At 37.9% G+C, this 14889-nt stretch overlaps 1 protein-coding gene across 7 annotated transcripts in view; it reads right to left on the minus strand.

Annotated features, from left to right (window-relative positions):
* The window catches only part of TRAPPC8 (trafficking protein particle complex subunit 8), a 92529-nt gene that overhangs the window by 36455 nt on the left and 41185 nt on the right, over positions 1–14889 (minus strand). For 3 of the 7 annotated variants that reach the window (XM_056137895.1, XM_056137891.1, XM_056137890.1), the window contains 8 exons: positions 9340–9360; positions 8347–8478; positions 6111–6335; positions 4332–4440; positions 3440–3634; positions 2927–3057; positions 1976–2050; positions 1025–1151 (listed from right to left, as the gene is read on the minus strand). In XM_056137895.1, the coding sequence (XP_055993870.1) occupies positions 1025–1151; positions 1976–2050; positions 2927–3057; positions 3440–3634; positions 4332–4440; positions 6111–6335; positions 8347–8478; positions 9340–9360 (1015 nt within the window). The remainder of the gene's footprint in view (positions 1–1024; positions 1152–1975; positions 2051–2926; positions 3058–3439; positions 3635–4331; positions 4441–6110; positions 6336–8346; positions 8479–9339; positions 9361–14889) is intronic. The other 4 variants (XM_056137897.1, XM_056137896.1, XM_056137894.1 and 1 more) reach the window with 2 other exon arrangements.

Genomic DNA, 14889 nt, shown 5'->3' on the forward strand with positions numbered 1-14889 from the left:
ATTCCATATAATAATCACAAGATGGTTCTAGGCTTCCCTGAATTAAAAAGAAAAGAATAAACTATGTCCAGAAGCAATAGTACAGTGTGTACAGGGGCTTGGCCTAGCAATTTGATTCCCAGCATCCTATATGCTCTTCTGAGCTTGCCAAGAGCAATCCCTGAGCACAGAGCAAGGAGTAAGCTTGAAGCACTGCTGGTGTGGCCCAAGAAAACAAAAAAAAAAAGAATAAACCATGTTAAACATGTACCTTGTAGTTTTACATTTCAAAAACTTGCAAAGCAGAGTTCAGGAGATGGATCAAAAGGCTGGAGCACATGCCTGGATCTGACGGAGTTCCATCCCTGTTACCGAACTATCCCCCGCATAATTGCGTGTAGGGTCCTCTCACAAAAAAGGGTACAAGACCGAGTACCACCAAGTATAACCAGGAATAATTCCTATAATTCCTGACTGCAGAGCCAGGAGTGACCCCTGAGCAATCGCTGGGTTGACCCAAGGGGGGGAAAAAAAGGTACACGAATTTGTAAAATTTCATCTGGGGTCCCACGGATATCAGCCAACACTAAAACTGCACTTTCTTCTCAGGTTATCTGATAACCTCTATAGTGCTAACTACCAATGATGTGACAACATGATCTTAAACTTGTCCTGTTTCATAAAAAAAAAAAGTAACATTCAAAAATAGAGTATCTTATACAGTTTTTGAACAGGCAGCATATTTGTTTTATCAATGATTAGAAATATATTTAATTAGAACTTGCTGAATTTGGATCAATAACAGCAAAACAGTGTAGAACCTCAGAATGATCTGAAGAAAATATGCTCTAGAAGGAAATAAAGTTGTTTTGTTTTGAAGCTTTGGTAGTGGTTAATATAATTCAAGTTATTCATTCTTCCATTTGGTTACATGACTTTATTAAGGTACATCAAACCTATTTAGAAAATATCTCATTTTTATTCGTTTATTTTATGGAGATTTAATTATTAGTTTTCTAATTGTCTAGCAATGTTATAGCTTTACCTGTATGACACCCGGTAAGACCACCAACGCCATCTACGGTCATGGAGCCCTGAATAGTGCCAAGATTATAAACAACTCCCAGAATATGCAGCTCTCCTATGTGATGGGGAAAGAGCTTTAGTCTTGCCTGTGGAGATATTTAAGTCACTCTTATTATCTGTTTCCATTAATACCTTAAATAGCACTATACCTAAGTTCTTTAATGTCAGAGAAATATAAACCCATGACCCAGACTTTTAAAAATTCTCTTACTGGAAAATATTTTCTTCAAAGAAAATCTCCAAATCCAACCCTAAGGGGCCGGAGCAATGACTCAAAGGCAGGAACGCATGGCTACGTGCTGCAGGACTAGTTGACTCGCCAGCACCAATTCCACCCCTTACCACCGGAAGGTGGAACCCTGCTGACACCCAGCTTCAGAATCTTGGGCCTATGCAGCAAACCAAAAGGTTCACACTACCTGAATGCAGGGAATGGCACCCAGCCTCAAAGCAGCAATGGGAACTCCCCCTCAGAATAAAACAACCAAACCTCAACAATTGTGGGCTTGGATCCCCATCAATTGCTTCAATAAAGGTCTGGAAGATAGCATAAAGGGCTGGAAAACAATCTTTGCGGTGGTAGCCCCACGCTCAATCCCTGGCACCACAGAGTCACCCAAGCTTTACCAGGAGCAGCCCCTGAGCACTCAGCTGTGAAGAGCCCTTAAGCACTAAATCCCCATGCCACACCCACACCCCCCAATATTTTTGTCACTAAAAGTCAAATTATTCTGGTCATCCGAGTATCATTTAGGATTCTAAAAGGCTTTTTCTCAACAGGCTCCTGAGGAAACTATTCAAAGGCCAATGAAAACCTATTTCCCCCACCAACTTTCTCCTTTTAATTAAAATAATTTGCTTTCTCTTACTTTCAGAAAGACTTACAACAGAAAGATAATAAAATAATTACCACTTTAGATTCTTCACTGTTTATTAAGAATTCTGAAATTACTTCACTTCCAATCATTTTAGGTTCATTCATTACCTGAAAAAATAAATCATTTTGTAAAATATAGACTCTAGTGAATAAAATTATGAACTGATTTTGGGTTTAATCCCCAGCTGTGGTTTGGTCTCCCGAGCACAGCTAAGAAGAACCCACCAGCACTAACCACCACCCAGTGTGGTTCAACAACACACCCAAAAACATCAAAATAAAGAATCAGCATAAAAAGGCAGATGAATTTTTATCACTAAATTTTTATATAAAGAGGTCAAAATTTCAAAAACAATTCCCAATAGGGCCTGGAGCGATAGCACAGCGGGTAGGGCATTTGCCTTGAATGTGGCCGGCCTGAGTTCAATTCCCAGCATCCCCGATGGTCCTCTAAACACTGGCAGGAATGATTCCTGAGTGCAGAGCCAGGAGCAACCCCTGAGCATCTCTAGGTGTGACCCAAAAAGTTAAAACAAAACAAACAAACAAAAAAAATTCCCAATGAAGAAATAACAGAATAGCTTACAGATAATGCTTATAATGATGAAACACAAAAATGAAACATTTAGGTATTTTTATAGAAAATATACATATAAATCAAAATAAAATTTAAAAAGCAATAAATACTCCCACATATGAATATATATACACATAAATAATGACAAAGTCACGCAATAAAATATTAAAGTGTTATTTTCCCTAAGTATTGGAAAAGGCAGTTTTACTTTATTTCTGTTTTCTGAATTCTCAATTTCTAACAATAAGCATTATTTTTTAATTAGGAAAAATAAACATAACTAAGGAAAATAAAATAGACTAAAACAGAGTAAGCATAGCTTACTGAATGAAAAGCTGAAATTTATTACAGTATCTATTTTGCATTTACTAAAACATGCTTATTACAAATACCTTTTAATAACTTACTAGTTCTTTAACTTCTTCAAGACCCTTTCCATTGGAATCTTTAGGATGAAACTTCCAAAGCAAAGACAACTCCGTCAACAAAAGTGGAACTTTCAAAGGGTTTCTAAAAGCCACTTCCACTGTTATTGGTTCTACAAAATAAACACCTGAATTAAGAACTTGAACAAACCTCACGCATCACCCTATATTTCAACTCTGAACACTTCTTGCTTCCACAGCTCTTTCTCCTGTACAACCCTCTACAACCTCGTAAATGTGTTTATTCATGATTTGGTGTTTAAATCACCTCTAGATTTTCCCAGTTCTTCTGACTATTATTCTATAGCTTTCTGTTCTATATTCTAATTGCTCACAGGCATAGCTATATTAATCGGATTGCTTGGGTTTATAAAAGGAGACTAAATTGTGAATTCCCAACTTACTATTTCCTCCCCAACCTCTACCAATTTTTGGTATAATGTAAATTTATCTTGAATCTACAAACAAAATACAATAAAAATTAAAGGGTACCACCTTCTACAACCGCAAGTGGGAAGCGTGAGTTATCCGAGTAACTGTTCAAGCAGTACTGAGTGGGATGGAAATAGGATGGAACTACTCCTTTATTAACCACTGTTACAACTTGCTCTTCAAGTTCTCGCCACTGCTGAGAGGATTCAGAGTCATATTCTTGATCTAGACTTACATGAGTAGCTGCTTGCTTTTCACCTTAAAAAAAAAAAAGTACAATAATCGTATTTATTAACACCTGTCTTCTCAAATTATACCATTCAAATAAAAATAAGGTATTCAAATAACAAACATACACTCTTGCCTCATTCCCATTATGTGAGAGAAAAACGTCCTGTTATTTATCCTCCCAACTGGAATTTGCTTCCTCCTGATATTGGAAGAAGGTACTCTCCCTAGCTTGCCACAATTTTGGGAGTGTGAGTATGGAGGCGAGGAGGGAATGGGTAGGACAGAGAAGGGGGCACTGAGGTGTGTGGCCACACCACCTATGCTCAGGGTTTACTTCTAGCGCTTCAGATTGTGTTGGGGAATCATATGCAGTGCCAGGGATCAAACCCATGTAAGTTGTGTGCAAGGCAAGCACCTTTATCTTGTCTATCTCTCTGATACACAAGTTTTATGGGGAGGGTGGTATTTAGGGCCACATCCAACAGTGGTGCTCAGGGCTTACTCCTGGCTCTGCACTCAGGGATCATTCCTAGCACCCTCCTTTTGCAGTTTTTAATGCCGTTAAAAGAAAAACACTAAGGTTGTCTGATTTCCATCAGTCTTCCTGCTGGTTTGATGTAGCACAGCTATTTATTTTCAAATTTATATTAACCACTACCATTCATTAGTAAGAGGGAAAAACAGTTTATAAAGTGACTAGGTAAAAAAATGAAAATTTACTAACCATCAGCTGGTCGTCGGTCATGGCCAAAGAAAACCCGTGTTGCTGAGCTGTTAATATAGGGTAAAGGAAGCTGTGGCAAAGGACCATCAGGTGACAGCTGACTTACATTCTAGCAGAAACAGAAAAGAGGAATTTTTTTTAAATACCATTTGTTTCCTCATTCTTAAACACAAAGGGCATTAAAATTATGTCAAGTACTACTGGAGAAAAAAATTACTCATTTGAGGACAGGATATGGTGCAATGGCAGAACACCTACTATGCCATGTGTGAGGCCAGTGAGTTCAATTTTTCAAGTCGAATCTCTGGCACTACAACCAAGCATGAGCCTGATCCCTGGCACATCACAACCAGTGCAAGACAGCCAACTGCGGAAGCATCACCAAGTGTGTGACCACCCCTTGCATCATGCACCAACTTTTTTATGATGATGAGGAGGAAGAGGAGGAGGAGAATTACAGTGCCAGGAATTGGACCCAGGGCCTCACACACAGAAAGAAAGTGCTCTACCACTGAGCTACAGCCTCAGATATCAACTTAACTTAATATAAGAGTTATCAAATTTTCCAAATAAAAAGAACTTTAGGTATCATTTATCCTGACGCAACAGAATCTTCTTAAGGTTATTCAGCTAGTTGGCTCTCTTAGATAGATGTTAAACTGAAAACATTATTTGATAAGCAATTTTATCCCTGTAACTCATTCCAAGCCATGCTATCTGTCAAATTCTAACCCATAAAATTTCAAACAAAAAATAAAATGGTAATCATTTTCTGTAAGGCTTACATAATATTCACTATTTATAGACCAAGAAAAGAATTTTAAGACAGCCATTTTGGTTAATTTTTGGCCACACCCAACAATGCTGAGGGTCAACTCCTGGCTCTGTCCCTCTATTCCTCCTTCTGCTGCGTCTAGTAGCGATTGAGTATCATGTGTTACTGGGTACTGAACCCAGGTGTCACGCACGTAAAGAACACAGCTTAACCTGTTGAAATATATCCCCAAAACACTGTCGCTCTTTATTAACATAGGCTATGCTCAGGGCTTACTTCTGGCAAGGCTTTGGGAACCACTGGGATCAGTCACGTAAAAGACAAGAACTTTATCCCTCCTTCAACTCTCTCCGAACCATCAACTACCTCAGCTATGTCCTTCTTCTTCAACATTCCAAAGAGCAATCACAAATCCAACTTTAAGTGGGCATTACTTTTTATTTATTTATTTAACACAGCAGGCAGGGGCCAGAGTGATAGTGCTGCAGGTAGGATGTTTGCCTTCCATGTGGCTGACCCAGATTTGTTCCCCAGCATCCCATATGGCCCCCTGAGCCCGCCAGGAGTAATCCCTAAGCACTACCACGTACCCCCCACCCCCAATAAATAAAGTTAAAAAATGTAGAGGGCAGGGGCCAGAGAAAAGAGTACAGAAGGCAGGGCGCTTGACTTGCATGGAGCTGACCCAGGTTCGATCCCCAGCACCCCATAACGGCACTCAAGGTCCTGCCAGAAGTGATCCCAGAGCACACAGTCAGGAGTATGCTCAGAGCACCATGGGTGTGGCCCCAAAACAAACAAACTAAAAGTAGAGGGCAATGTAACTCAGGCAACCAAAAAGTCTAGCCTGCCATACTTTACTATGAGAGACAATTACATAGTTCTAATAAAACCACTTCATTAGCTTCCTACTAGATAATACTGAATACGTTTTGTGCTGAAAACAGTTAAATGTTATTATATTTAACTCTTTATTATATTATGATATATATTCCAAAAAATACCTTGTAAACATAAAGGTACTCTCTGAGGAAGGCCCCTTGCTGAGCAGCAGACTGTTTACTTTCATTGATTAAAATGTGTCTAAAAGCAGACACAGCGTTGTCTAGTTGCCTAAGAGTATATGACTGGCGCCCGATGGTGAAGTTGATATGATCCTCAGCAAGAGACCAGCCTTTTCCTTTGTAAACTTGCATGGCTTGACAATAGCAACGCAAAGCATGCTTTTTCTGTAAGAAACAAAACTAAGTATTAAAATATACATTGCTCATGGGTAGAAAATATAAATGCCTGCACAATAAACTAGTGATTTCTCCTCCTCTGTTGTATGATAAGGAACATAAACATTTATGGAACCCCCTTTATAATTTACGAATTAAAAAGAAACCAGTGGTAGATGTCATTCCTGGCAAAATACACACACACACCAAAAAGCCATGAAGCACATAAACATGTACTGTCAAGGGAACAAGTCTGAGAAGTCAAGATTACACTAGAGGGCTGGAGCAATAGTACAGCGGGTAGGGCATTTGCCTTGCATGCAGCCGACCTGGTTCGATTCCCAGCATCCCATATGGTCCCCTAAGCACTGCCACGGGTAATTCCTGAGTGCAGACCCAGGAATAAACCCTGTACATCTCCAGGTGTGACCCAAAAAGAAAAGAAAAGAAAAAAGATTACACTAGAGATGATTACTAGCGCAGTAAACAAATGTATCTTTTTTTGTTTTCCGCCTTTTGGGTCTCACCTGACAATGGGGTGCTGGGGATCAAACCTGGGTCAGACACATACAAAGCAAGCGCCCTATCCACTGTACGATCATTCCAGTCCTTAACAGAACGTTTTAAGCAAGGGTATTCAGTGGGAGAATGTTTCAGTTGCATTTATATTCAATGTGGGAGAAAGAACTGTAAAAAATAATGGTTACAAGTTCTTGTGTCCTAGGACCCACCCCTTTAAAGTCTGAAATTTTCCAATTCCTGGAATATATCCACTATTATAAAAAAAAAAAATGTTTAAATTCAGGGAAGAAGAAGATGGCTCAGTGGGCTGGAGCATAATGCACAGGTCCTACAGACAGAAGTCCTGGGTTCAATCCTCAGCAACACATGGTTCTCCCAACCACTACCCCCCAAAAGCAAAAAATCCCTTTTAAGGATTGCATAGATAGCTCAAAGGGCTGGAGCACATGCTCTGCATGTGGAAACCAGCACAGAATGACCCCCGCAAAGTGCTGCAGCAGAATGTCCTGTTGGTCCCCAGCACCTCAGGGCATGGCCCTAGCAAAACCACCAGTCAAAGGAGCAGACCCACCCAGCTAGACCAAGCAGTTACATAAGTGGCTTTGGGATGCCCTGGTACTGCTTGGGAGGCTCCTGCCAAAATTTAATTTTATGAATATCTGTAATGTCTGCGATCTAATATAAAATAATCACAGACTTTCTGATTTTCACAATTTCCAAAAGACAAGAGTAAAAGACCTATTCTTAAAATGTTGATTAAAAAAAATATGGTTCATTAAAGTAGTAATTTTTAAACAGCCTTTTCATACCTCTTTAATAACACATAATTTAAGTACTAATTATTTCGGTTAGCAAACTGAAAAATGTTTTTGTATGTTCATAAAATTTTAAAATTAGATTAGAAGCTCCTGAACAGAGAGGAACATGTTGACTTTATGAGTCTATTCGCTCCTAGAAGAATCTCTAGAATACAGAGGGGAGTATAATCTACATTCCCAGCTACACTTGTAGTAAACCACCATTTAATTACTGCTATACTCTGAATCTCTAGCAGAGATCCTCCATCTAACATTTTATGGACAAGAGGGGAAGAAGAGATCACTCTAAGGGCTCTCCACCCCAACTGCTTTCAGGAAAAAAACCAACGCCTTCTACGCATTAAACATTGATTAAGTCTCATTACAAGGCACCCTAGACAACAAAAGACCAAAGAGCAAGAGGAGAGAAAAATCACTGTTTAGGATAGTTGGTATCTGATCCTTCCCATACTTAATCTGTTTAACTGCCACAAAGATGTGGGCAAAATTCCAAACTGTATAAATAAAACCCTGAGAACCGTAACTTGATCAAAGGTAAGTTGTAAATAAAACAAGATTTAAACCCAGATTTGTATAAATCCAAATTCCTAGCCCTTAACAATGTAACACATTACCTCAAAACAATTTATTTTCAAATTATTAGTTCTAATAACTTATTTTCTTTTGAAACATGCACTCACCTGCCCTGCTTTACTAAACCGATGGCCTGCCAATATCATATGAAATGCATATTTTCTAACCATGGGACTCTTCATGTTTATAAAGCAATGTGCTGCCTGTTCCAAAAGAAGTGCACTTCGAAGATCAGAATCCTATTGAATGTTTAAAAGAAAGGTTAGTTTCATAAAATTATAAGTAAAGTGATAACTGGTAAAAAAATATTTATTTTCTTAAAACATTTATAGCACATTCACTGTTTTAACTTAGAAAATCTGAGAGTAAAGAGCAAGGGGAAATCCAATCTTGATTCTTTCAGTAAGCCATTTTTAATCCTTCAAAATATTCTCTACCATTAGTTTTTTTTGTTATTCATAAAGGCAAGTGTCTGATTCTAATATATATGCCATGTCATAAAGCTCTGAAGAAACAAATCCCCCTTCAAAGGGCAAGGTATATTGATATACTGAAATTTTAATAGTGGTATACTGATTATTAAAAAAAAAAAAGAGGAGCAGGGGGCAGGGAAGAATTCACACCAATCTAATTTCTTCTGAAAAATCAATCTATGCCATCAAATATCTTATTTTCATCTGTCCGAAAGAGAAAACAGAATGTGTGTAGATTATGTAATAATCTAATCTACTACTTTTCATCTATAAAGTTTTGCTCTATTTAAAAGAAATTCTCATTTTCTGTTATTATTCAAAAGGGCCAAAATGACTGCTTTATATTCAAGTTCAGAGGGCTGCCATTCTTTCATCACCTACTGTTAGTGTAAGAGTAAATGGTGCAATTCAAACTAGCTTTTACTTCAATCCACTTTTGCAACACTGTCTACAAAAAAAATCACATCCTCCATTTATGTCATCTCCCTTAAAGTCAACCTTTCAAGTGAAAGAGCTATAATCATTTTAGAAATAACTGAGAAAGTACTGAAGGTTGCTGATAACGTATCAACAACATTTTCATCAAAACTTTCTCTAGGTTTTCAGCTATTCTCAAGCTGAACTTACCATGCCCTTCCATGTGTTCTGCTGCCATTATTTTCCCCAGGGAAAGTTGCAAATAGAAAAGATTGACTTTAAATGCAATAATTTCAACAGATTATAGTTACGTTAAAAAGTGTTCATTGACCATTAATATAATAACTATCTCCTGTAGCAACCATAAAATTTTATTAGAGTTAAAACAGATCTGTATTCAGTAAACAGTAGATATCATTATCTCTTACCTTATATAATAAAAACTAAATAATCAGATGATTTTTTTAAAAATTAAGACCCAAAAGCTAGTAAGCGGCAAAATCAGGGATATAAAATCAATAAACTGTTGGGGAGATTAGGCTGCTTCTTATTTTCTAAAACTTATTTTTGTTTTGGGGGCTAAACCTGACTGGGCTCAGGGCTTAGTCCAGCACAAAAAAATGTTGTGTGAAAAATTAGCAATATGTTCAATGTTAAAAAATAGTAAACATCTTTCCTATCTCACACCTCAAATGATTTACACCAGGAATTTAAACTCTCTAGCGTTTATATGTGCCACTTCTCTCTTCTAAACAGATGTTTTATCACATATACATACACACACACATTACATGGTTATATCATAAACAAATTTTTTAAATTATAAAAATTAAATTATAAAATTTAAATTATAAAAACTTTGGAAATATGTAGGATAATGTACTTATAAATTAGTTTCAAACAATAAAACTGGTGTTTCTTCCTCTGTAGTTATGGAAACAAACTACAACTATTAACTCATTCTTGTCTTTCTGCGACCATCAAAACAAATATATGTCAGAGAACCAGTGACATGTTCATTGTTCAGGTGTCACTGTCACTGTCCTTCCGTTGTTCATCGATTTGCTCGAGTGGTCCCAGTAACATTGTGAGACTTGTGACTGTGTTTGGCATATCGAATACATCACGGGTAGCTTGCCAGGCTTTGTCAAGTGGACGAGATACTCTCGGTAACTTGCCGGGCTCTCCGAGAGGGCAGAGGAAAGAACTCAGGTCGACCGTGTCGGCAGCGTGCAAGGCAAATGCCCTACCCGCTGTGCTATCACTCCAGCCCAAATACAAATACGCATTTTATATATCCATTCTTTTAAAAACATAAATGGTATTGTTCAGAGTATACTTTAGGGGGTGGGGAGGTCATATCAGTGGCTGTTTCTGGCTCTGTACTCAGAAATGATGCCTAACTCAGGAGACTATATGGGATGCTCAGGATCTGAGATCTGATCAGTGGGCTGTGGTCACTGCAGACTCATGAAAGACAAGTGGTCTAACCTCCAATACTATCTCCCCAGCCCTAATCTTGCTTTCTAAAGTTAATATCACAGATTTCTTTCCAAGATATCTACTCTCTTTTCCTTTAATTGTGCATTGTATTCCACTATATATGAATTATACCATATAGTCTTTATTTAATACTTGTAAGTTTTTATAAATATAAAAAGTTTCAATAAACACTTACAAAAATATTTTGAGTAGGGGTTGGAGCAATAGTACTGCGGGTAGGTCATTCGCCTTGCACGCAGTCAACCGAGGTTCAATCCCCAGCATCCCATATGGTCCCCCGGGCACCACCAGGAATAATTCCTGAGTGCATTGCCAGGCATGACCCAAAACACAATTAATTAATTAATTAATTAAAGTTAAAAATATTTTGCGTAATATTAAACAAGTATTTTAATAGACAGATAGGACTGACTTGATGAGTCACTCATATACTTAAAATTCTAATAACCAGACCACAAAAAGTACTGTATTCAAGTCAACAAAAAACTACTTTTAGCTCTTTAAGAAAAATAACACTTTGTTCTTAAACATACATATGCTTAATAGAAATGCAATCATTTTAATATGTTTAAGGGTTTTTTTTTTCTGGGAACTTCCTACTTTTGCAAATGGGGTTTTGTAATTATCTACTCTTGAGTTCTTTGTAAACATCAATTATTAGTCTTTGCCATACATTTTCAAGTAGTACTTTGCTGTTTGGAAATGAAAGATATTGTTCTTTAGTTATCTTTATGGTTTCAAAATATTAATGGAACTGAAAAAAGGTAACATTACTAAATTTTAAAAGATGCTCTATGTTTTTTGGCTTCATTTTTTATAATGATTTTATTTTTGTATTATACTAAAAAAAGGAAATATTGTATGTATTCTAGCACTGCCCTCAAAAGTTGTTCATCAATTTGCTTGAGTGGGCACCAGTAACATCTCCATTTAGAGACTTGCTGTTACTGTTTTTGGCATATTGAATATGCCACGGGGAGCTTGCCAGGCTCTGCTATGGGGGCGGGCTACTCTCGGTAGCTTGCCGGGCTCTCTGAGAGGGATGGAGGAATTGAACCCGGGTCGGCCACGTGCAAGGCAAATGCCCTACCCACTGTGCTATCGCTCCAGCCATTTTATGTATTAATAAGGTAAATTTTCAACCTTAACAGTTAAACTATCCAACATTACATAAAGTACAACAAAAAACTCCCATCAATTTTAAAGGACATATATTGTACGTAATAAAATGCTCATTTTGTTCTACTCCTATCTATTCTTACTCATTTTGTAGCATAATAATTTTAACACATAAGGCATCTAAAATTTTAGCTGCACATCTAGCTATAATTTTTGTTAGGCTTCTCAATAGTTTTAATACTATATATTTTTCAAGTTTATTAACATGTATAAACAATTGCACATACACTGCCATAAATACACATATAATTTATACTATAAAAATATGCAATCCAGTAAAAACAGAACAATAAACACTAAATATACTCAAATTTAAAACAAGGAGTAATATAGGAAAGACCTGCAAGTCCATGGCTTAACTAAAATTTGCTGTAGGCAATAATAAAACTGTCATCTGAGAAAAAATAATCTGCAAAGCTGAGTATGTTTTCAAAACTCCCTACAGTTTTGTTCACAAAGTCCCTGTCCCTGATAGTGATACCTATAAAATGGTAAATCCTTGCTAAAACAAATAGCCCTGGAAAGAATGATAAATGCCATCAATGTTGATGGAAGAAAACCAAAGAATTTATTTTTTAATTTTTTGTTTTTAATAGTACATTTGTAGACTTACAAACTTTCATGCTTGGGTTTCAGTTATACAATGATCAAGTACCCATCCCTCCACCAGTGCCCATTCTCGACCACCAACAATCCCAGTAGCCCCACCCCCACACCCCATCCTCCTGTCTGGTCCCGCCTCTGTGGCAGGGCAGGGCATTCCCTTTTGCTCTCTCTTTCCTTTAGGGTGTTGTGGTTTGCAATAGAGGTACTGAGTGGCCATTGTGTTTGGTCTATAGTCTACTGTCAGCACACATCTCACATCCCGAGTGAATCCTCCAAACCCCCTTTACTTGGTGTTCCCTTCTCTATACGAGCTGCCTTTTCCCCCAGCACGTGCTGCCGGCTTCCAAGCCATGAAGCAGACCTCCTGGGAACTATCTCAACTATTCTTGGGTGTGCATCTCCCATTCTCTTACTTTATATTCCCCAGATGAGTGTGTACAGACAGTCTATGTCTGTACCTCTCTTTTTGACTCATTTCACTTAGCATATTTTCCATGTAGAATCACTTGTACGCAAATTTCATGACTTCATCATGAAATTTGCAAACTTGTATGCAAATTTCATGACTTCATCATGAAATTTGCAAACTTGTATGCAAATTTCATGACTTCATCATGAAATTCACAAACAAATTTGGAATGGAGGAATGGACAAAGTTTCTTTAGCCAGCCATCTGTTCTCAGGCACTCGGGTTTTTCTAGATTTTGGCTATTGCAAACAGTGCAGCATTGAACATACAAGTGCAGATGTCACTTCAGATGTAGTTTTTGGCCTCTCTGGAATATATTCCTAGGAGTGGTGCTGCTGGGTCAAATGGGAGCTCAGTTTCTCATTTTTTTGAGAATCGTTCATACTGTTTTAAATTGGCTAAACTAGTTGGCATTCCCAACAGCAGTGAAGGAGAGTCCCTTTCTTCCCACATCCACGCCAACACCAGCTGCCTTTGTTTTTTTTGGATGTGGGTCAGTCTCTGTGGTATGAGATATCTCATTGTTGTTTTGATCTGTCTGCATCTCCCTGATGATTAAAACTAAAGAATTTTACAGTAATAGTTTTAACCATAATGCAGAGGTTTTAAATGAAAAGAGAAATAAAATCCGTAACTATGATAATGACAAGGCTATTACATATGCTGTAAAGTAATTTAAAAAATTGTGATAACCTAAAAACAGGAGCTCCAACCTATAAATCTTGCTCATATAATAATTTTAACATCCCTCCACCAGTGTAATTTCCCAGCACCAGTGTCCCCAGTTTCCCTCCCACTCCTCCAAGCCCTCCCATCCCCGACGCCCACCTGCCTCTTTGCAAGGCAGCACCTCTCCTCTGTCTCTCTTTCTCTTCTCTCTCATTTTAGGCATTATGGTTTGCAATACAGATACTGAGAGGTTGTCATGAATATTCCTTTATCTACTTTCAATACACAGTTCCTTTCCAGAGTGTTCATTTCCAACCAGTGCTGTCATAATTGATCCTCCCTATCTTAACTACCTTCCACCCCCAAGCCTTGTGATATTTTCTAGCCACTGACCAGTCGTCACCCTTTTTCCCTGGTCTGTGGCAATGCTTTGATGCTTCTACATCATGATTTTTTCCTTATGTTCTCATATATTTCATCCACCCCACAAAAAAAATTTTTTAAGAAAATATTGTTTCTGCGGAAATGTACCACTGCTTGCTCCCGTAAGGCTGTATATGAAATGATTCCCTAGAATTTGTAACAAAATAAATAATCCAGGATCCAGAGTGATAGTGTAGCTAGTAGAACATTTGCCTTGCATGCAGCTGATACAGATGTGATATCTGACACCTAATATGGTCCAGTCCACCAAGAGTGATCCCTGAGCACAGAGACAGGAGTAAGAACCTGAACACTCCAAGTCCAAAAATAAATAAATTAACCAAATTTGAGACAATGTGAAAACAAAGAGAAGGGAAAGAGAAGAATTAAGAGCTTAAAAATGCAGAATTATCATACACCATGACCAAGTAGGATTCATCCCAGGGATGCAAGGATGGTTTAACGGTCGGAAATCAATCAACATAATCCATCATAGCAACAAAGGAAAAGATAAAAAGCATATGATCATATCAATAGATGCAGAGAAAGCATTTGACAAGATCCAGCACCCCTTTATGATGAAAACCCTAGCCAAAATGGGTATAGACGGGACTTTCCTCAACATAGTGAAAGCCATCTACCACAAGCCTACAGCAAGCATCATCCGCAATGGGGAAAAACTGAGAGCCTTCCCTCTAAGATCAGGGACGAGACAAGGATGCCCACTCTCTCCACAGCTGTTCAATATAGTACTGGAAGTACTTGCAATAGCAATTAGGCAAGAAAAAGATATTAAGGGCATTCAGGTAGTAAAGGAAGAAATCAAGCTCTCACTATTCGCAGAAGATATGATACTATACTCAGAGAACCCAATAACCTCCACCAAAAAACTCCTAGAAACAATAAGACTT

Source organism: Sorex fumeus, unplaced genomic scaffold (assembly GCF_029834395.1).
Source record: "Sorex fumeus unplaced genomic scaffold, SorFum_2.1 ptg000128l, whole genome shotgun sequence".
Taxonomy (NCBI): Eukaryota; Metazoa; Chordata; class Mammalia; order Eulipotyphla; family Soricidae; genus Sorex; species Sorex fumeus.